The following is a 23,943-nucleotide window of genomic DNA, read 5'->3' on the forward strand; positions in this document are numbered from 1 at the left end:
AATTCCAACAGTAATTGGATAAAATTACATGATTGGCATTTGAAGCTTACCTGCTGATAAAGTTTCAATTAGCCATGAACTCTGATTATTCAACACTAGGAAACAATCCTTTGAAATTACATTCTTTTATATAAGATATTAGACATTCCCTGCATTACTGTTACTGAAGTAAAAATACAAAATCAGGGGCGCCTGGGTGGCTCAGTAGGTTAAGCCGCTGCCTTCGGCTCAGGTCATGATCTCAGGGTCCTGGGATCGAGTCCCACATCGGGCTCTCTGCTCAGCAGGGAGCCTGCTTCCTCCTCTCTCTCTGCCTGCCTCTCTGCCTACTTGTAATCTCTCTCTGTCGAATAAATAAATAAAATCTTAAAAAAAAATAAAAAATCAGAATAAATGCAGAATTACACCCACAGCAATCTAGTGCCAGTAAAATATCATCTGTCACATTAATGTTCATTTTTATTTTGTTCTGTGGCCTTGTTTCCACATAAACAGCAAATTCCTTAAATTCTGTAAGGACAGCACTTAATTTTATAAAAGCACATTATTTCGGTTATATAATAACTTATGTGGACTTCATAATTTTTTTTCCTTTAAAGAGAATATATGCACCATCCATGTTTGAAAAACACTGCTTTTTTTATTTTAAAGATTTTATTTATTTATTTGAGAGGGGGAGAAGAATACTCATGGGGGATAGGGCAGACAGAGGGAGAAGCAGACTCCCCACTCAGCAGGGAGCCCGATGTAGGACTTGATCCCAAGACCCTGGGATCGTGACCTGAGCTGAAGGCAGAGGCTTAACTGACCGAGCCACCCATGCGCCCCTGAAAAACACTGCTCTGAGAGAAACAGATGCCATGAAAACTAGCCGCAACTGGTGGTGGTGCTATAAAAGATAGAGGCAGAAGAGGTATGAGCTGTGCTGTTTAACTCTCTACAACTCTCTCGTTTCATTTCTTGTTCGATTACCTTGCCAAGCACGTCCGGAACAATGTCACCCAGTGATGGAAAGAAAAACCCTGGCTTAAACCTCAGGTCAACAGGAATGCCCACTGCAGTTGATCATTACACATGAGTGGGATTACAGATCTATATACACAAACTTTTTTCTCCCAGAATAAGGATTTGTGCAATTTTATAAAGTATTTTTCAAACCAATAATGGAAATGAAATTCAATCAAATGTCTGCTGGTATCTTCTGAGAGGATCATATTTTGCTTTTTTCCTGAATTCCATCAGTTTGCTAATATTAATTTAAAAAAAAAAGAAATGAAAATGGCTCAACTATTGAGAGGTAGGTATTTAAAAAAAAAAAAAAAAAGGGCTGCTGCTAACGTACGCTTATTCGGGTTCTGAGGATTTTTGCATCCAGGCTCTCATGGGAGTTAAACTACACTCATTTTTTTGCCAGTTTAGTCATATTTTGCAATCAGTATTACAGTGGCTTTGTAAAAAGCCTGGAGAAATGTTCCTTCTTTATCCATGCGCTGCAATAGGCTAGAGAGGGCAAACAAATTATTCGGTTTCTAGAAGAAACATCCCGAGGCTGGGATTTTAAAACTGTGGCCCGAAGCTGGGTGCGTTCCTGAGATTTTCTGTGTTATTACTTCATTTTATTCATTTTGTCATCTTGCTGGAAGGTCAGTCAAAGGTTTTTAAGTAAAGGAGATGACATAATGAGAGCTGTTTTTGTGCAGATGACTTTAAGAGTACACAGAAAAGATATGTGGCAAGAGGGAACTTGGAGATTGACCTTTTCGCAGAAGACAGACTGAGATCCCTGTTCAGAGCAGCAGAATAGAGTGAACAGAGTAACTAACTAAAGTGCGACGTTTTTACTCTACCATACAAATCCCAAGAATATTTTCTACCCCAACATGTCCTAGCAATAAATTGTGCTTAGGAAATAAAGTCAATGATAAGCATCGGAGTTAATATTGGCAACTGAAAAAAGAACTCTGAGACTTGGAAAGGGATGCTAGAATATCTGTAAGAATTATTTACCAACTGTTTCCCAGATTAGCTATGTCTTTCAGTCACTTCATAGTCACTATTATCAGTAAAACTAAAGCTAGCAGTTATGAAAACTAGATATATTAAAAGTAATTTGAGTAAAAACTGAGATGAATTCAATCAGCATAATACATTTTTGACCCATAAAGTTTGACCTGGATAACTGTAAATGGTTGAAGTAACATTTACAAACAGAAAGTTAGCACTGTAGAAGATACACTAAATTTTTGATAGACAAAAAATGATTGATAATTAAATCTATGACATAAAATTTACATAGAAAAGAATATGAGGGTATCGGTAATATAAAAATGGAAACTAACTGAAAATAAAGGGATTTAAAACCAAGACATACAGGAAACTGATGAAGAAATTTGTTTAGCTAAATGTCATATAGCACTTAGCAACCACTACAAGATGCAATAAAATGAATGAATTAAATTGGCTTAGTGGAGAATACCCCAGAAAATATATTAAAATGCGTCAGGAGATCCAAATATCTATCTGGCAACATAGTGACACTCTCGAGTAATATTTTGAGAGGCAAGAGGTAGACGGGACAGGGAATAACTCTGAAGGAAAGTAAATAACCAACAATTTTAAGATCTGACCAAGAATATAATCATATCTCACAAGAATTCTGGAATGCAGAGAAAGGAGAAACAGCTATATACTTATATCATTTAATCATTCTACAAAATAAACTAATTATGTATTATATGCTAACTGATAAAGCAGCAACTAGATACAGTGTTAATGAATGAAGCAGAAAGGATTCCCGCCCTTGAGCAACTTATAATCTACAGCGAAGGTTTGCAAAACATAGCCTTAGGCCAAATCCAAGCTAAGAATGGTTCTTATATATTTTATTTTATTAATTTATTTATTTTCAGCATAACAGTATTCATTATTTTTGCACCACACCCAGTGCTCCATGCAATCCGTGCCCTCTCCAATACCCACCACCTGGTACCCTGACCTCCCACCCCCCCGCCACTTAAAAACCCTCAGATTGTTTTTCTTTTTAAAGTATTGTTAACAACAACAAAAACAACAAAAATCAAAGAAAAATATGCAACAGAAAACGTGCATGCCTCCAAAAGCCTACACTATTTACCATCTGGCTCTTTAAGAAAAAGTTTGCCAACCCCTGGGCTCAAGAAGAAATAAACTTTAAACAAACACAAATAAATATGAAATTATGAAATTATACTTATGCTAAGTGCTAAAGGGGTAAAAATGGCAATCTGAGAGATAATCATGTGGGACAGGTGGTTAGAGAAGGCTTCTCTGAGAAAGTGGTATTTAGACTAAAGCTTAAAGATAATTAAGGAATTAGCCAGATGGAAGACTGGTGGGACGAAGGGAGATGGCTGGTACTTTCTAGGCAAAGGGAAAGGCAGTCGGAAGTCCTCAGTAAAGAATTTTGCACAGTTAAGACCCTGAAGGAAGGTGAGTGAGGATGAAGGTATGAAATGGAGCTGCAGAGACTGGCAAAGACGGATCACAGTGTTGGGAGAGCGTGTTCAGGAGTCTGAATTCTATTTAAGTGCAATGGAAAGCATGGACAGTTTTAAGCATGAAAGCGACATGATCAAATTTGCCTCAAAAAAAAAAAAAAATCACTATGCCTGAGTGAAGACTTATAGATACCCACTGCTATCCAAATCCACCACAAATTCAGACAGTAAGATGTACTGGGTTCCCAAATCAGTTTGAGTTTTGTTTGGCAAACAGAGTTTGAATGGCAAAAAATCTGTCCAAAACAGTCTCAGTACCAGAGACTGTAAGCTGGGAGAGTGAGAATTTGGATTTCTGACCAATACGGTAAAATGAGCACATCCTAAGAAGGACCCTTTTCCAATTCACACAGACAGAAATGCTAGATACAACAGCTTCCCCAGACAAATAAGTTTAAAAAAAAAAAAAAAAGTTAAAAAACAAAGGTAAAATCTCCAGGTACTGACAATTTAAAAAGAAGTTAAAGTCATGGCAGTAGTAGGTACAGTGGTGAGGTGAGGGGGTGCCGACTTTTGGATGAGTCCGGTTGGATTACAACTGAACATTAGGTAAGACTCTATAGAGAGATGGAATTAAGGTCCTGGGCTCTCGTGGAGAAGCAGAAACAAACCATAAAGCGAGGACAGGACATTTTGAGAGAAAGACTGGATGACAAACATCACAAATGAATAACAAACACCAACATTTACTGCCTTAATCTGAGTGTCACACAAGTACAATCTTATTTCCAGTCAATTTTATTTTATTTATTTATTTATTTAAAGATTTACTTGACAAAGAGAGAGAGGGTGCACAAGCAGGGGGAGCGGGAGAGGGAGAAGCAGCCTCCCTATTGAGCAAGGAGCCTGATGTGGGGCTTGATCCCAGGACCCTAGAATCATGACCCGAGACAAAGGCAGATGCTTAACCAACTGAGACACCCAGGTGCCCCTCCAGTCAATTTTAGAAATGCACTTGCTCCATTAACAAAGACATCACTTAACAAAGGTCCAAACCTTCTGATTCAACACCAGTGAGAAAATAAAGCTATACGGTATAAGTCTAATTTGATCCTCTAGCTGGCCTATTTTATGAGCCATCTTGGGCTTATCTGGTTTGAACTGGCTTCTGTGGCTTCTTCACTTTGCAGTATTATCAGGACAGGCCTCTGGCCTTCCCAGAAGCTGGCCCTGGCTTCCTCTTGCCTGACTTCGAGGCATCCTGTTAGGACCTAACCAACTGCCTATACTCACAGCTGTCGAACACTGTGAATGCACTAAATGCCACTGACTTGTTCACTTGAAAACTGTGATTTTAATGTTATGGGAACTTCACTTCAATACCAAAATGTGTCCAAAACAAAGGCATGGTGTATACCTAAAAGTACTTGGTTAGCTACATACGAACACAGCACTCTACGCTCCAGCCGTCCAACAAAGACATGCAACTTCTCACAAAGAGAATGGCAAGAGAGAAAGGACGAAACAACAAAAATTAAACACTGCCAGGGAAACAGTGATTTACACAAGAATGATACTACCTTCACTTATTTTAGCATAACACAAAAACCATTTTTCTCTGAATGTGAAATTTGGGGAAAAACCTAATTGTTCTTTTAACAACACTTCTCATTCCACAATTCCAAAGGATCTAACTTTATGTTAATTTTTAATTTGAGATGTAAACAAATAAAATTCAGATGTGACAGGAATACACTGCAGAAATTAAAGGTGAGTATCTTACCTCTGAATTCAAGTCCCCGCAGCTGGAAAGTGACCAACCCATTGCCTATCTCTATAAGGTGTACTAATGCATTGAGGTAGTCAGAGGCAAGAATGAAACAGTCGCCTGTACTGTAATTTCCCCATCGTCCTAGGAGCAAATCACCACAGAGACTGTGTTGTAGGGATCTGGTTAAATGCTCATAAAAGATGGAATTCAGATTGTTGTCATCTGATCCTATAAGAAGGAATTAAATTATGTTACATTTTACTCTAAGTCTTCACTATATCAACAAACAGGATCGTTAAAAATATTAAAACTAATTTCCAGTTAGGATTATATCTGTATTTTTTTGACAAGGAAAATATTAACACTCTTAGAATTCTTATATAAAAATGAAACACAGGGTAATGAGAAAGCTTTCAGAATTTAGAGTTAGAAGTCACATAACTTCTCTGGTCTCTGGCTCCCATTCATAATATGTGCCAACTAGATTAGATGAAATCGAAGGGTTTTCACCGCTTCAATAACCATGATCTTCTATCACTATTCAATGAACTCCAACTTATAATGAAAACCGCACAAGAAAAATGAAAAAGATAAAAGGAATTCAGGACTGGAACAAAAAATACATTAATAAAGAAAGGGGGTAAAGGAATACCAAATTTGAACAAACAAGACAGTCCAAAATGAACAGAAGTTGGTTTAAAAAAAAAAAGTAAAATAATAATAACAGTAACAAAAAATCCTGAATATTGATGGCTAAAACTAGCTTAATAAAAATAAAAACATAATAAAAATTAAAAAAATAAAAATAAATTTATTAAAACTTGATAAAAATTTAAAAATAAAAATTAAAAAATAATATATCTATAGAAACAGCAGCAAAGAACCTATAAAATTTATTAGAGTCATCCTTTAAGAAAAAAATTAAAATAAACTAACCATTTTAAAAAGTAACCCATCCAAAGCAATAATCTGTAAACAGGTGCTCACAGTATAATACTGGAGGAAAGCAAAATACACAAAGCTTATTCTTTTAAACTCAGTCTAAACAATAAAATAATGAGAAGGGTACTCTAGATACTAATTAAGTAAGATGGTCATATCTAATGCCCTGTCTGCTCATTACAGAACTGTGCATATTAATTCAGGATACAGTCTCTTTGATAAGCAGGATGGCATCATTAGCATCCTGAGAATTCTAAGCCCCTTATATAAGGACACACTAGAGCTGAGATGGTTGTTTTATCTACCAGAATGTGATAATGACAGGCGTTATTATCAAGTAACTAGTCCTACTAGTGCAATTTATAACTATAAAACTATCTGATTATTGTTAGTTTCTCAAGTAGAGCAGTTGAAGGGATCAGCATTTGAAGGAATTTGACAGTCAAATGGATATAAATACTTCAGTCTATCGAGAGTAAGATTTCTTTTAATAAATTAATACACTGGAATTCTGGTTAATTTCTTATGGTTGGATTAGTGAGAGTCACCCCCTGTGTGTCCGATTACTAACAGATGTGCAGACAAAAGGATGTTTCCGAAACAATGAAATGAAGAAACCAGACTTTAGACAATGGTACCACCACCAAAATGCCATCCACTGAAGCTCTATCTCAAGGACTATTTGGCTGCCCCATATGACATCTCTACATTTCATAAACTAAATGAAATTAAATGGACATTTACCTAAACATCTGGGGAAGCAGGAGAAGCAAATATATTAATACACCTGTTGGTCAGACTGCATATTCTTTAATACACTTGACCGGTTTTACTTTAACTGCTCTACTTTTTAACCTATGTAAGAAAAATCTTTGAATGGCATTTTTTTATTCCTATGAATATTCTAAAAATGCATTTTATAAAAGATGGGTATATACATTGTAAATACTTGAGTTCACACTTTGCTAAAGTAGAACAAGAAGCTAAGGAGATACAGTCTTTAAAAAATGACTGTTTGGAACTCAGAGGATTCTCAACAAGTTAGGAATGAACTAAATACATAACAAATTCCTTGGACTTGCTTCTTTACTCCAAAACAGAGCTTTTACCTGGATTTCTATCAAGCTGGGAAGCCAATCTGGTATTTGAATGATCCACCCGTTTTGTGCTGAAGAAGGCAAAACAGAACATTTTTAATATGCTTTAATGAAAAAGGAGAAAACAGCACAATATAAATGAAATAAACATTATCAGTTCATGAACATCTCTGAAAAAAATCTATGATTGGTATACTGATAAAATTCCTGACAAGTGTACTTTCAGGTGGAAGGTTTTTTACTCACTCACCTCCATCATCCATAAACAGCCATTATTTCCTAAGTGATGTTTCCATGAACAGGGTGCAGAAAGTTAATGAGTTTAATCCACCCCCTAAAACTTGATCAGGATGAAACATGCATTCTACATGTAGTTCTTAGAGATACATGAAACATTCTGCACAAGGACAAGGTACATTTATTATGCCCAGCTGTACAGTGTTCTTAGAACAGTGGTTTCCAAACTGTGGTCCACAGAATCTGAAGCAGCAGGGGACTTAAGACCCTTTTAGGGAGTTTTCCAGATCAAAATGATTTTCATAATAACACTGAGCTGTTACTCGCTTTTTTCACTGTGTTGACAATTGCACTGATGAATATAGGTAAGGCTCCAGGCACTTTAACATGAATCAAGACAGTAGCACCAAACTGTATTTTTTACTGCCACATATGTACAAGAAAAAATAAAAATTCAAGTTTTGCTTTAAAATCTCTTTAATGAAGCAATAAAAAAAAAAAACCCAGTTTTATTAAATCACAACCCACCCCTCAGTACAGGTCTTTTCTAAAATTATGTGTAACAAAATACACATAAAGCACTTTTTTTCCCCAAGATTTTATTTATTTATTTGACAGAGAGAGATCACAAGTAGACAGAGGGGCAGACAGAGGTGGGTGGGGATGCAGGCCCCCCCGCTGAGCAGAGAGTCTGAGGTGGGGCTTGATCCCAGGACCCTGAGACCATGACCTGAGCCAAAGGCAGAGGCTTAACCCACTGAGCCACCCAGGCGCCCCCACATAAAGCACTTCTGCTGCATTCTGAAGTAGGATGGTTGTCTCAAGAGAAGCATTTGTGTAGTTTGAACTGTAGGCTGCACTAACTCTTTTTCATGGAACACCATCTTTACTATGATTATTCAGACTGACACACTTGACAGACATTTCTCAAAAATAAAGAAAGTGGGTCTGTCCTGCTGCCAATAACAAAATTCAAGTTTCTAAGCAAAAATTCGAATTTGGGAAAATGTATATATATTTAACCAACAAGCTTGACAGCTTAGCAATACTTAAACACATTTCTTTAGAGATGGGTGGTGATATGAATGAATACATTTTTTAAAATTATATAGTGAAATGTATCAGGATCTTGATCAAGAACTGTAAGATCTACATTACCCAGTGAACCAATATTTTTTTAATGATTAATAAATGCTGTTATAAGATTATGCATGGGTAAAAAAAAATCTATTCAAAGTGTAAGACACATCAGTGAATTTTGATGTAACACAGTTCCAAAAATTCATGGGGCCAAGGGGAGGCCACCACAAGATGGGTCAGTTGTACATGAACATTATTTTGAGCTAGAAGCAATCAAGGGGCACCTAGGTGGCTCAGCCAGTTGAGAGTCTGCTTTTGGCTCAGGTGATGATTCCAGGGACATGGAACTGAGCCCTGCATCAGGTTCCCTGCTCAGCAAGGAGCCTGTTTTTCCCTCTCCCTGTTTCTCTCTTTCTCTCTCAAATAAATAAATAAATAAATAAATAGAATCTCTAAAATAAAAAAAAAATTAAAGCAATCAAAACCCAGTAGATTCAGGGAAAGAGCTTTACCTCCCCCTCAATTGCTTGCTTGTATCACAAAGAGATCTATTAAGAGAGATTCCTCTTTACCTAAGCAACTTATCTACAGAGTAGGGCAACCTTTGTTTTCCAAACACCTCTTTTCACCTTCTTGCTAATGATCTTTCCCCACTTTGTAACCTAAGACGCTTACCCTTCTCTTTAGCTCACAGAAGCACCATGTTACCTGTCTTTGGAATTTCCATGTCTGTGTGGATTTCCCTCATGTGTACACTAAATTTGATTTTTTCCTGTTTATTTGTCTCATGTCAATTTGATTCTTAGTTGAGCTAGAAGGATCTTGAAGGGCAGAGTAAATTCTTCTTACCCAACAACAGATAACGGTTTTAGACTCTAACTGCAACAAATCTTTAGAAAACTACCATGTGTCAACTTTTAATGAAGGATCAAAGAAAAATATCCACAATTGTCTAAAAAGGCTATTAAAATACTTCTTTCTTTTCTAACTATATGTCTGCATGAGGCCAGATTTTCTTCATATACTTCAACTAAAATAACATATTTCAAGAACAGATTGCTGCAGAAGCAGATATGAGAATCCGGCTGTCTTTTACTGAGCCAGACATTAAAGAGATTTATAGAACTATAAAAACAGTGACACTCTTCTCACTGATTTTTTTTTTTTTTTTTTGGTGGGATGGAAAATATAGTAATTTTCATTACAAAAATATTATTTATATTAACACATAATGAATTTGTTATTGCTATTTTAAACTAATAAACATTTGAATTTTTCTAAGTGTTGATTTCTAATACAGTAACTATCTGAGACTTTAATAACTGTGAAGAGAGTAAAGGGGGGCACACGGGTGGCTCAGTGGGTTAAGCCTCTGCTTCAGCTTGGGTCATGATCTCAGGGTTCTGGGATCGAGTCCTGCATCGGGCTCTCTGCTCAGTGAGAAGCCTGCTTCCCCCTTTCTCTGGCTGCCTCTCTGCCTAATTGTGATCTCTGTCAAATAAATAAGATCTTAAAAAAGAAAAGAGAGAGAGAGTAAAAGGGTCCTTCGACAAAAATTGCCACCACAGACATTATTTTGGGCTCAATTTAAGTTAGCTGAGAAGAACAGAATATAAATAACACTGAAATTCATCAAAAAGAGAAAAACCATGTGTGATTTTAGATAAAAGAGCAAAAGCTTCAAATTCCCAAGCTAGTCCATTGTTTAAATGGTGAGACTACTACTCTCACCTATTATATATGCTAACGTGTCAAAGTATAGAAAGAAAAGAAGCACTCATGAAGATGGCCTGTAGAATTAAAAAGTAATATAAGCTCTTTCCAAATCAATATGTTGATATACGTTAAAAGGCTTAAAATGTGTAGGCTCCCCAGTAATTCCCCTTTTGGATAATCTTTCTTAAATTAAAAAAAAGAAAGAAAGGAAGAAATAAATAAATAAATTCACCTGGAGAGATTACATGTCAGGACAGTTAGCAGGCATCATATAAAACAGCTAACCAAAGGTACTAAATCTAAATGGGCAAAATACTTTATGTAAAAAAAAAAAATGGATCATTAGGAAGTTATTCTCCTAAAAAGCCAGAAATAATCTACAGAAAAGTAAGCTCTACAAATAATTATTTCTAAGAAAACTATGAGAAACTAATTTTGACTGCCATAATGAAATGACATTGTATACCATGAAGCTTCAGAGTAGTATTAACATGGAACCAATTCAAAAGAAATAGCATTAAAAGAAAAAAGACAGAAAAATGAGTATACTCAACAATAACTAGGTTTTTAAAAAAATCTTTTAAAAAATCAAAGAAAAAATATAGAGTAGTTATTCTGACTTCCAATTTTATGAATTTGAAACTTTAAGAGTATTTATAAAATAGTTTCAGCAAAATATTTCAACACAAAAAATTACTAGCCGTGAATTATTATAATAATGCTGTTGATAGTTTTTCTTAGTCAAGAATAGATAAAATCTATTTTCAAATGTTTTATTGTACTCACTTATAGTCTCTCTCCCAGAATTTCACAGGTCGAACATATGAAGTGATGAATATTGCACTTCCCAGAAAGGGATTTAGTGGAGTAGAAAAAAAGGCGGATACAGCAGCCTGAACAAACAACATGGCTGAATCTATGAAAAAACTGGTTAAGGATTTTAACATTCACCTGAGTGAGCACGCGCGTGTGCACTCACACACACACACACATACATACATCTCACAAGCATACTGCAATTACAGAAACGAGAACAATGAGGTTCATCAGAGGAACACAAAAGAGGGTGTCATGGACAATATAAGGGGGTACAGCAGAAAGACACAGCCAGGAAAGTATAACCTGGCATGATGCTTTGAAGGGAGTCAGATGAGTATTTGCTAATATGTATTTGATAAAAGTCCACACACTAACTCTTGAATAAATATGTCTGGGTTAAATTTTCCGAAAGGTCAAACTAAAATTTACAGATACAAGAAGTCTGCATTTCAACATCCATGTGGTCACTAACCTTTATTTTTAATTAGAAAGTACTTTTAAGAAATAATTAGAATAGGACATTTTAAACATAGTTCAAATACAATCACATGATTATGAAGAATGTTTGTATCTTCATTTGAAAATATTTCTAAACATTTTGTATTTATTTAAAAATTCCTAGCCTTCAACACACATGTATACATAAAATTTTAAATCAGCGTTGCTTAATCATAAAATCTTAATACTGTCCTTGTGTTCAGAGGATCTATGGGTCACAGATGGTAATATAAATTAAACGATCAAAATCAGTACAGATGTGGACTCAAAAGACTGAGAATATTGATAATTTATCACCTAGTAACCGATCTTCTATACCTATAAAAGGTTATGCCTACAAACCGACATTCACATCAAGGAAGTGACTGCCCTTTCTTACACAACTTTTATTGGAAGGATACGGGGCACGGCAAAGGGCTGAGCAAAAGCATGGAAAGCAGAACCCCATGTAATTTGCCAGGGCGCAATGTAAGTATACACAAACTGCAACTTATAAAGGAGTTCCCAAAGCTGTCGGAGGAAAAGGAAAACAATCAGCAAAAACCTTATCATCAGGTACTTGAATTAGAAAATGAAAGACCTCTAAAAGTTCTTTTTTTAATAGAAAAATGGCATTGAAATTATGTGCCATATGCGTAAAAGGAAAAGACGTGTCAACTGCCAAAACACTGGATATATATTTAAGTAAAGACAGCGAGCTGATTTATGAGCTTGTGGTTCACCTGTTTAAACAACTCTATGCCCTCTATTGGTTATATTCCTACTACTACAAGCAAAACATAGAAAGGTAGGATCCTAATCTAGATGTTTATAAAGCTTCAGAAATTCATACATATTTTTATTCTAAGACACATTTTCCTCAAATTTAGTGTTTTGAAAACTGAGTATGTTTTAAATGCAATGTCAAAAGAAGTGTGAGAGCAGCCAGGCAGGAAATAAAGTTGGAGTACAGCTGTCAGTGCCTGTCTGCCCAAGACTGAGTAGCACATATTAGGCATCTGTTCTTAATTTCAATTGTGACTGTCAGTGGAAACACAATACACATTTTAACTTTACATAAGTTAGGATTTGTTTTGTTGTTGAGCGTGTCCTCGACACCGGGACAGAATGACTGTGCTCGCCTAAACTGCCTCTGTAGCTCAGGCAATGCAAGGCCCAACTCACAGAACAGACACGGGATCTTGGGGCAGGAGGTTCAAATTAATTCGGTGCCGTGACTCAGGCACTGAACATCTCATACTTATATTGCTCAATTAATTGCAAATGAACCTGTTTAACTTTCAATTTAAAAAAAGAAATTACAACTTCAACCAATTACAAAATGCAGATGAACTCCTGCCTTCTTTGCCATGATTCAAAATTATGCCGGTAATCCTTGATCAGGATGTGATCAGGGTAAGAGAAGTAAAAGCAGCATTTGTATTATCAAGATGCCATTGTAACTGCCTAAAGCAGTACTTTAGAAAACTAAACTTCAGGTTCTAAATATGAACCAGACTGAACTCAAATTCTGATGTAATGTTGAAGAAAAAATGATGTGCAGTTGCACAGATAAGTGGTTAGTGGGTAAAAGCACTTTTGTATATATTCATATTTTTTCTGTAAGATTATTTAACTGATGCTTCATTTTACAATGTTATCTTTAAAAATATATTAGAGAGCTCCTGAAAATTATTTGCTTGCTATCACTGTTAAGTTCTATTAGCTAACCTTACATAATGAAGTCCTTAAGGGCAGAGCTTTCCCTATTTGCTCACCGATCTAGAACAGTTCTGGAGCACTGTATGCGCTGAAGGACAATTTGTTTAACAAATGAAAGTATTAAGAAAATCCAAACTAATACAAATTAAGTCTATTTCAGAGATTGTTTCTATTTTACTGAAACTTTCACTTTTTTCCCAACCAGAACAAGATGCCATATAATTTTCAACCTAAATATTTAAATTTGTGAGGGACCACATGCTTCTTTATACAAACTATTCTTTAACTTTCCGTCTTCCTCCTTTGGTTAACCAAGCTCACTAGAAGAAGAAATAAATGATAAAAATGCATAGAAATTAGTGATTGAACAAACATTATACTGCAATATTTTAGAAGCTACTTAGTACAATATTTAGCACAATATTTTGAAATTGACTATCACTAAAACCTTGTTCAGATTAATGGTTTTACATTTGTACTGTTCCCATCCTAGGTTAGACCTCTATCACATCTAAATTACTGTCACAGTCTCTTAAACTATTCTCCGTACCTTTAGGTTCTCTCTTCCCCAATTCATCCCAAATGTGGCTGACCAGGCTAACTTGCCTAAAATTGGGCTTTCATTGTGTTTTGTAGCTGTCATATGCTTCAGCTCTCTGTTACCTATCAAATGGGATAATATATGTCAAAGTCCTTTGTATGTGGTCAGTGTTAACATGAAATCTAAATTCAATTTAACTTACAAATAATCTGACTCACAACCTATTTCATTTAGAAAGGTAATATGGTTCAGTAAAAAGATTCTTAGAAAGGGAGGTAGAAGACCCAGGTTTTGCCATCTCATCTGTAAAAGGACTAAAAATACCTCTCTTAGGGGTAGATAATAAATCTTAGAAGTGTTTTGTAATTTTCAGACTATTCTACAAATGTTGACATCAAACTAACTTCTGATTCCTCCCACACGGCCTCACTGGCCTCAGCATCTAACATCTTCATTCAGCTATCAGGTTATTTCCTCCCTCCATCTGTCCAGAAGCCCAAAGCCCAGTTCCATTACTGCCATGTCTATTTCTAAAATTATTCAAAACCACACCCACTTTTAGAAAAGCCTAATACTTAAAAATACATAGCTAATGGTGTTTCTCTAATTTTTCTATATAACTTAATCTTATCTTCCTACCTATAGCAAGAAATATGTCTTTTATGGGTCATAACGACTAGCATTATCTAGTGATTCTAAAATGCTCCTAAGTAATTGCTTGATTGAAGAAAGGTATTACTTAAAAGATAACAAAGCAAATGAAATGCAAGCAGAATCCTCACTAAACAGTGTATTACTTAGGGTGATACTTTTTACAGATAGGGATATTACATTCAGTGATAAATTACCTTGTTGAAGAGAATGGACATGAAGAAGAGATCCAACAGCATGGTCTCTGAAAATGCTTCATAGTCAATTTTGAAAAAGAGCACAGTAAAGATGACTGTAACATACTGATATGTAGGGCTGCTAAAAGAGGATCGTAGCAACTTCAGACCAGCAATGGTGATCATTAAAGCACCTAATCTAGAATATAAAGAAAGCACCACTCATCAATCAATGACTGAGAACTTCAGAAAATCTACTAACTTCTGAAAAATCACCATTTCAAAAAAAAAAAAAAAAATGAAAAATCACCATTTCATTAGCCATGCTTACAAAATATATATATCAAATTGTGAACTTCAGGAAATCACATCCGAAAATTAACTACTATAGTATTTCCTTTTAACAATATGTAATATGATTCTTATTCCTTGATATAAATAAGCATGTTTAAAAAAATAAGTAACAGCACTGCAATTCTAATATATGGTTCTCCAGTTTCTGGGCATTTTTATTGCTTTACTATTGATAGCATTTGGCACGTAAAAAACATGTATTAAGGCTTACCCTACATGTACCTAGCCTAGTGGGAAGGCTTACAGGATGACCATACAGGCAAGTGATCAATGATACAGCCTCATTTACACGGTACACAAAAACAGGCATCTCTCAAACTTACCATTTAAAATTAAAAATTAATTTTATTTAATAAATGTCCTCTCATGAAATATCAGTTGAGGATAAGATGTCTGGAATGTGATATACAAGAGCAGAAACAGATGTTGGGGCAAGGGAAGTTACAGACACAGCATCACCTGAATTTTTTTTTAATCTCACAGTGCACTGCACCAAAGAGACACTCAATTATTGCTCCTTGATCAATGTCTTAGAACATTGCTTATGACGGCCCCTAGCAGCTAAACATAGATGAGAGGAGTATTGTACTTACTCTGTATCCAGTTTTTTTGGACTAGCAATTGTTTCTGCACTGCTACTGAGTTCATTGAGAACAATCAATGGATAGATGATATTCTTCTCCACAAAAAGAAGCCATATGTGAAGTTTCTCAAACCACATCATAGTGGCTGCATCTAACAAGGCAATGTAAGAAGATCACATCATCTACTGTGTAAAATACAGGCACACCTTATTTATTGTGCTTTGCTTTATTATACTTTCCAGATCTGCATTTTTTACAATGGAAGCTTGATGGAAACCCCGTGCTGAGTAAGTCTATCGGCACCATTTTTCAACAGCATTTCTCACTTCATGTCTCTCTGTCACATGTTGGTAATCCTTGCAATATTAAAACTTTTTCATTATAATTATATTTGCTATGGTGACTTATGGTCAGTGATCTTTGATGCTACTGCTGTATCTGCTTTGGGAATACATGAACTGTACCCATGGAAGAGGACAAACTTAACCAATAATGTATGTGTTCTGACTGCTCTGCTGACCAGCTGTTCTACGATACCTCTCCCTCCTTTCAGGCTTTCCTATTCCCTAAAACTGAAATTAGGCCAATTAATAATTCTACAAGGGCTACTTATAAGTGTTCAAGTGAAAGGAAGAATTACACATCTCTCATTTTTAAATCAAAAGCTGGAAATGATTAAGCCTAACGAGGAAGGTGTTAAAAGCCAAGACAGTAGTGCCTGGGTGGCTTAGTTGGTTGAGCATCTGCCTTCCGCTCAGGTGATGATCCCAGCCTCCTGGGATAAGGTTAGGTCGGGTTCCCTGTTCAGATGGGAGTCTGCTCCTCCCCTTTCTTCTGCCTCTGCCCCGACTTGTGCTCTATCAAATAAATAAATAAAACCCAGAGAAACCATGAGAAGACAAATATTTGTTGTCAAAACTAAAAACAAACTAAACAAACCAACTAAACTCTACAGATGGAACAACAAAGCCTGGATGACAGCACATCTACACATGACATAGTTTACTGAGTATTTCAAGACCACTGCTGAGGCTGACTGCTCAGAAAAAGAGATTCCTTTTTTTTTTTTTTTAAAGATTTTATTTATTTATTTGACAGAGAGAAATCACAAGTAGACGGAGAGGCAGGCAGAGAGAGAGAGGAGGAAGCAGACTCCCTGCTGAGCAGAGAGCCCGATGCGGGACTCAATCCCAGGACCCTGAGATCATGACCCGAGCCGAAGGCAGTGGCTTAACCCACTGAGCCACCCAGGCGCCCCCCCCTTTTTTTTTATTAAAAGATTTTATTTAACAGACAGAGATCACAAATAGGTGGAGAGGCAGACAGAGAGAGAGGAGGAAGCAGGTTCCCTGCCAAGCAGAGAGCCCAACGCAGGGCTCGATCCCAGGACCCCGGAATCATGACCTGAGCCGAAGGCAGAGGCTTTAACCCACTGAGCCACCGAGGCACCCGAGATTCCTTTCAAAAGGATGCTCTAAGCAATTTTACCAAAAGGTCCAGGAAATTTGCTTTGAGAATGCATAGTCAAGTCTGATACAGAAAGCTTTTAAAAGCTTTAGAATTCTCTGAACAATTAATCTTCAAACAATTGAGGAATTTACTGTCATAATTCACTAACTAAAGAAAAAGTCTTAGGAAAAACCACTGGCTTATTTAATCACAGATATATAATAAATGATGACATAGTTAGGAACTTTTATTATTTCTCTAAAATGACGAAGTATGGCATACCACAGGTCATGGGGCCAATGAATAAAGACCAACTACTTATGACAGATAAGAAAAGTCAGGGTTTAAAATGGACCAGATACCTGCCTCCTTCTGAGTCAGTTTATACCTTATCCCACATCTGAAGAAGTATAAACGATTACAAGTGTTTTAAACTTCTTTTCATCTGATCTACTCTTACACCCTTCTCTAGTAGGACATAGTGTCACTGGTGGAAACAGAAACAAAGTGCTCTCTATTTCCCCTAAGCTCCGAGTTAAAAATACTTCAAATAGAAGTCTTAAGGAGAACTGGATTGCCTATATATAGAAAAGAACATTTAGGGAAAGGGTAGGGACTGGAAGAGAAGCCACAGACATGCACAGGATTCATCAGTGAGAGGTCTATGAAGAACAACATAGAAAGGAAGGAATTTATTTTGTGGAAGTTAGCATTGTGGTACTGACATTTGTACTTCAACTGAAATTAAAGCATCCCGCAAAAGGTCTGACTCATCACAACTTCAAATCTAAGTATAACAAACACAAGCCAAAGTGTTACTTGATGCTACTCATTTAACCATCATCTGCTAAAGTTAAAAAAAAAAAAATCGTAATATTAAAAAGAGCAGAGTTAACAAAATACTTACTCCGAACTTCGTACTGGTTGTACTCCATGGTCTTCAGCAGAGGGTGGGAGAAGCAGTGCCATGGCAGCTGTTTTCTAAGCTGAGGCAGCACATAATGGGTTACAAAACCCACGAAGCCGACCAATGCATACAACACATACTTGAGAGCAGGCTAAAAGCAGAATAAAATTAGGAAAATTAAAAGTGATTTTGAGATTTATAGAAACTTCTAGTTTGTCAGTTCAATCTTCCAATTATTAATAAAAAATAGCAAAGTGAATTTTTGAATCTAAGAACCAAACATCTGTCAACAGTTAACACTGCTTTCTTATGTGGGTTTTCCAAAACTCGTACCAGGGTTGCCCTATATGATCCAAAGGTACGGAAGAAGTGGTGGTGTGTCACATCTGACATCAGTTATAAAGGACTGATGCTTCTGTCCTGGGCTTTCTCTCTCTAGGACGACTGGCTCTGGGGACAACCAGCTACTCGAGCAGCCGATGGCGAGGGCCACACAGAGAGGAACTCAGATCTCTGGCCAATGGTCAGCAAAGAACAACGGCCTGCCTCAGCAGAGGGCAGCCCCATGACTGCAGCACCGTAACGCAGCCTGAACTGGGATCATCTAGCTAAGCTACAGATTCGTAACCCAGAGAAACCATGAGAAAATAAATATTTGTTGTTAAAACTAAACAAACAGAAAGTTATATATTTCAGCATTACTGACAAATACTGCAGTCAAATAAAAAATGAATCTAAACAGTTATTTCTCCCCCATCCAAAGATCAAAATTCTTTACCTGCAACACTGTGAACACTGTGCTTACGTGAATAGCAAAATATAGCACACCAATTACGATGCATACTACCAGGTCAGACTGTAAACGCTCACTCTGTGGAACAAAACATTATTACCCAACAATTACATAAAATTTAAAAATACATATTTCTTTTATTCCCACTAACAAAGAAGTAATTTTTCATTGATCCTATTCTTCTAGATAGTTTTTATATATAATAATTGGCTATTAATTTTTTCTTTCCCAACTTCCTGATATTTTGGTTTGAAACTGCAATATCAAGAAAATGAAACTAGTTCTACATACTGTATAACATATTAAAACAAAGCCTTTTATTTGTTTCATTTTAAAAGATTTTTAAACTAATCTCTACACCCACTGTGGGGCTCAAACTCACAACCCTGACATCAGGAGTCCTATGTTCTACTGACTGAGGCAGCCAGACGGCCCATAACAAAGTCTTTTAGAATGAAGATTCCCCACCCCCCCCCATTGCTCTGTAAGTTTGATTTTTTACATATGGGAAAAGGAAATGAGGTACTTAAGTTACTATATCAGTCATAGGGGATATTCTTTTGGATAACAAAGTTATAATTTCATTGATTTTTTAAGATGTTGAAACTGCAAGTCCTATTTCACTGACTAGATTTTGATTCTTTTAGTGGTTGTAATAAATAAGAAATGTCTCAAAATCTTGACTGGTCATCAACTGACCCACAGATTTATGCTAATTTTAAGCTACATTCAGAAATCTCTTACCACATTTAACATGAAATGTCCTTGCTAACATGGAACCTAAAGTCAGAAAAAATTGTTTGAATTCTATCCTGAAGCAGTTTTGTATTTCTAAAGAGCTCTAATACATGAAGAGCTCAAGTTCAGTAAAGGTAAACATTATGACTTATTCAATACCCATATAAATGAGAGTTTTTCACAAGTAGAAATAATCTAAAGTAACTTAAAAAAAATGTTTTATGCTTTGTTCCATAAAGCAGATATGAATTTATAAAATTAATTTTTCAAATAATTACTAAAAGAATACAGACATCATTGAATTCACTAAACTAGAAAACTTAAATTCCTACATTTTCTTAAATATATTATATTAATACAGATAACTGCTCTCTTCTTCAATCTGAAAAATAAACACACATACAATTTTTTGATTGCCCTAGAGGAATAAAACACACTAAAACATTAGCAGATGATTTAAAAAGACATAGTTTTATCAACAAGAACAATAACAAAAAACTATTTTAAAATATGTATTTTTCATATCCTAGTTTAAACTGATTAGGATTAAGAATTCTATAAACAATGAAATTACTTCATTTTACCTACTCAGAAAATGAATGTATAGCATACTTTTTCACATAGAAACAACCTTTGAGAAATGAGCATTTCTTAACAGGTTAAAATTTGACATAAAGGCAGTCAACAATATACACCTGTTCACACATTTTCCCCAATTTCAAAAGGCCTTCATTATATAAAATGATGAACTGTCTAAAATTTACATCTTTCAGGTGACTGTAAAAGCAAAAACTTACAACAGAATTTCTAAGTTTTTCAGGCAGTGGATCTTTTACTTCAGACAGAGGGTCTTCTGGATTTTTCTCTTCTGTTTTTGGAAAAATCTTGGATTGCACCAAAGAGCTTTAAATTAAAAAAAAGAAAAAGAATGAAAAGTATATTCATAACCTGATAACCTCCTGTACTTCAAATGACAAAATTAGTTTATGATAAAAAATCAAGTGTTCCAGGGGCGCCGGGGTGGTGCAGTCAGTTAAGCATCCAACTCTTGGTTTCTGCTCAGGTCGTGACCTCAGGGTCCCGAGATCAAGCCCCATGTTGGGCTCCCACACTTAGTGAGGAGTCTGCTTGAGATTCTCTCTCCCTCTGCCCCTCCCACTCATGCACGTGTGCTCACTCACTCTCACTCTCTAAAATAAATAAATCTTTAAAAAAAAAATCAAGCATTCCAAGTATATTTAAACGTAGCAAATGATAATGTCTAAAGAGTTTACAATGCTATAAATAAGCATACAAAGAGCATATTTTTATTAAAATATATTTTTAATACCTCTTAAGAGAGAAAATACGAACAAATATTCCCAGCCAAACTGGGATCCAAAATTGATCCAAAATTAATATATTTGAAACCCAATATAGATTAAGTCAACAGCACTTTGACAAGGCAGTGGGAAAACAGATCTTGAAAGTGAAATTTGAAAGAAATGTGAACTTACTTAAATTTCTTTAATTCAATAACAATTGATTTCACTTACAAAAGTACAGATGGATCACTGCTTTGTCGGCTGAGATGATAGGATATTGCCACTAACAAACCACAAAAAACGGAGAAAAGTACTGGAATATGCTGGCCATCCCAGGAATCCTGTTGGAAAAAAGTTTCATAAAACAATATGCATCTTTTTTTATCATCTATCATATAATCTTTTATGTTAGTATTTTGGAGGAAGATAAATTTACCAAAAACTTTTAGCCATATTACTAATTGTATTTTGTTTCACATAAATTTAGAGTTACTACTTTTTGATGAGCTAGAATCTAACTACTAGATCATCTTCAGATTTCTTTTGGTACTAAAGCTGTATTTATATGCTAAGGATAATACATTTGCTTCTGATAACATGCTGCTGTCAATTTCTTTGTATTTCAAGTGGTATAAGGTTTATGGTAAACTACATTCTCCCTTTAGAAAATGAAATAACTTGGTTGACTTCTACATAGTGATGGAATAGAGAAACGGCAACACATGGTACAACACATTAGATAAAACAGAAGAGACACTGCTGTGCTTTTATCCTGATACCTTTGCTCATACATAATATGCCATTATTTCACAGTCTTCCAGAAAATTGAGTAGGCATTCTGTGCTCTTGAGTAATGAACTGCATATTCCCCAAAAGAAATAATGCAAAGGGTAGCTTCTAAAGCCAACCAAACATGTGGATGTGGATATGTCATGTAAAGCCTGCTCACTGCAATATTTCTGGAGTCTACTAGCATGGTGCTTGATAAAAGAGTAGGTAATACTGATGAAAGGAAGAGTCAGTAGTTCTTAAGTATGGCCAGTAAGTAAGTAGCATTCTATTCCTTCTTCTTTCTCTGGGGTTCAAGAAGGGGAAATGAGAGGTGTAAGAATCCCAATAGTAGTTTATTACATAATTTGGGTTTCTTTCTTTTTTTTTTTTTTAAATAATGAAGTCTTCAAAATTGTTACACATCACAACACAGAGACATTTTTGTAATAGCTACATCAAAATATCATTATCATCGCACTGAACACTATGTGTCAAGCCCCATTCTTAGCTCTTTGCTAAGTATTTCCTAAATTAATTATTAAGATCATCCTTGGAGATATGTACTATTACTCCCCAATTTATAGATGAGAAACTCAGGCACAAAAGGGTTCAAGTAATTTGTTCAATTAGGTGGTGGAGCCAGGAACTGAACCACCTGATGTCTGGATTTACTGAGAAGGAAGTTAAACAATACAGGAGTTTGAGAATTTGAAAGAGAGATAAAAATCTTACAAAACAAACTGAGGGTTGCTGGGGGGAGGGGGGTTGGGAGAAGGCGGGGTGGGGTTATGGACACTGGGGAGGGTATGTGCTTTGGTGAGTGCTGTGAAGTGTGTAAACCTGGCGATTCACAGACCTGTACCCCTGGGGATAAAAATACATGTTTATTAAAAAAAATAAAAAATTTAAAACATTAAAAAAAAAGAAAAAGAAAGAGAGATAAACACAGAAGGAAAAAAGTAAAAGAGAAAATACACTGTATATTGGAATAGCATTTTCACAGTGATAATAAGGGAAACATAATGAGGCTTATGAGAGAGACAAGGAATACCATGTGTGGTTGACATGTGCGGTGAGAGATTAAAGAAAGTTAAGCCTACAACTTCCATAAAGCACAGTCCATGGATAATGCATGGACAAAGCTTGACAAAATATAAGAAGTATAAGTCAGTTACTTAGACACCAGGAGGCAAATACCAAAAGAATCAACTCAAAGAACTGAAAGTGGTAACTCTTTTTTTTTTTTTTTAAGATTTTATTTATTTGACAGAAATCACAAGTAGGCAGAGAAAGAGGAAGGGAAGCACGCCCCCTGTTGAGCAGAGAGCCCAATGCGGGGCTCAATCCCAGGATCCTGGGATCATGACTTGAGCCAAAGGCAGAGGCTTTAACCCACTGAACCACCCAGGTGCCCCTGAAAGTGGGAACTCTAGGGAAGGGATAAAGAGGTAGGAGATGGTTGTTTCTGGTGATAAGTCTTGTAGAAATATTTGATTCTTTGAAAGATATACATGTACAACTTAAGTAAACATGAAAACTAATAAAAAGATGACCAGAACAGCTGCTTTAGAAAACTGGCAATTCCATTTCTGGGATTTACCCAAGTAAAATTAAAACATATGTGTGTTCACTACAGCTTTATTCACACTGTTCGTAAACTCCAGGGGTGCCTGGGTGGTTGAGTCTGTTAAGTTGTTGCCTTCAGCTCAGGTGGTGATCCCAGGGTCCTGGAATAGAGCTCCAAGTCTGGCTCCCTGCTCAGTGAGGAGGCCTGCTTCTCCCTTTCCCTCTGCTCCTCCCTGCTGCTTGTGTTGGCTCTCTGTGTCCCTAAACAAATAAATAAAATCTTAATAAAAAATATATTCCTAAACTCTGAACAACTCAGATGTTTCCCCTCAAGGGCAGCAGAGAAGCCGACATATGCATACAATGGGAGTAGGAACAATTTAAAACTAAATGGGTTATTTTCTTGCAATAAGAATCTCAGAACATTATATTGAACAAAATACATCAGCTACAAAAGAGGTATGATTCTATTTATATGAAGTTCAAGAACCCCAAATGGTAAAAGTGGTTGGGGCAGGGGGAACTTTAAAAGGAACATAAGAGAAATTTCTTGTGGTAATGGAACTACATTTTGAGAAGGATATGTATTACCCAGGTATATGCATTTGTTAAAACTTCTCAAATTTGTGATTAAGTTACATGGATTTCACTCTACGTAAATTTTTCCTCAATTAAAACAAAACAAGGGTTTGGAGAAAACTAAAGATTACTGCCTTTATCTGACAAATGTTTGACACTACTTTTTATTGCTCTCAGACAAAGGAAAAGCATT

At 35.9% G+C, this 23,943-nt stretch overlaps 1 protein-coding gene across 5 annotated transcripts in view; it reads right to left on the reverse strand.

The window, feature by feature from the left end:
* Window positions 1-23,943, reverse strand: part of PCNX1 (pecanex 1) — a 157,797-nt gene that overhangs the window by 23,186 nt on the left and 110,668 nt on the right. For all 5 annotated transcript variants that reach the window (XM_059373838.1, XM_059373837.1, XM_059373841.1 and 2 more), the window contains 10 exons: window positions 21,066-21,175; window positions 20,328-20,433; window positions 18,778-18,870; window positions 18,000-18,150; window positions 15,653-15,794; window positions 14,727-14,904; window positions 12,038-12,146; window positions 11,106-11,235; window positions 7,299-7,357; window positions 5,260-5,475 (listed from right to left, as the gene is read on the reverse strand). In XM_059373838.1, coding sequence (XP_059229821.1) covers window positions 5,260-5,475; window positions 7,299-7,357; window positions 11,106-11,235; window positions 12,038-12,146; window positions 14,727-14,904; window positions 15,653-15,794; window positions 18,000-18,150; window positions 18,778-18,870; window positions 20,328-20,433; window positions 21,066-21,175 — 1,294 coding nt within the window. The remainder of the gene's footprint in view (window positions 1-5,259; window positions 5,476-7,298; window positions 7,358-11,105; window positions 11,236-12,037; window positions 12,147-14,726; window positions 14,905-15,652; window positions 15,795-17,999; window positions 18,151-18,777; window positions 18,871-20,327; window positions 20,434-21,065; window positions 21,176-23,943) is intronic.

The sequence above is a fragment of the Mustela nigripes genome, chromosome 13 (genome assembly GCF_022355385.1).
Source record: "Mustela nigripes isolate SB6536 chromosome 13, MUSNIG.SB6536, whole genome shotgun sequence".
In the NCBI taxonomy this organism is placed as follows: Eukaryota; Metazoa; Chordata; class Mammalia; order Carnivora; family Mustelidae; genus Mustela; species Mustela nigripes.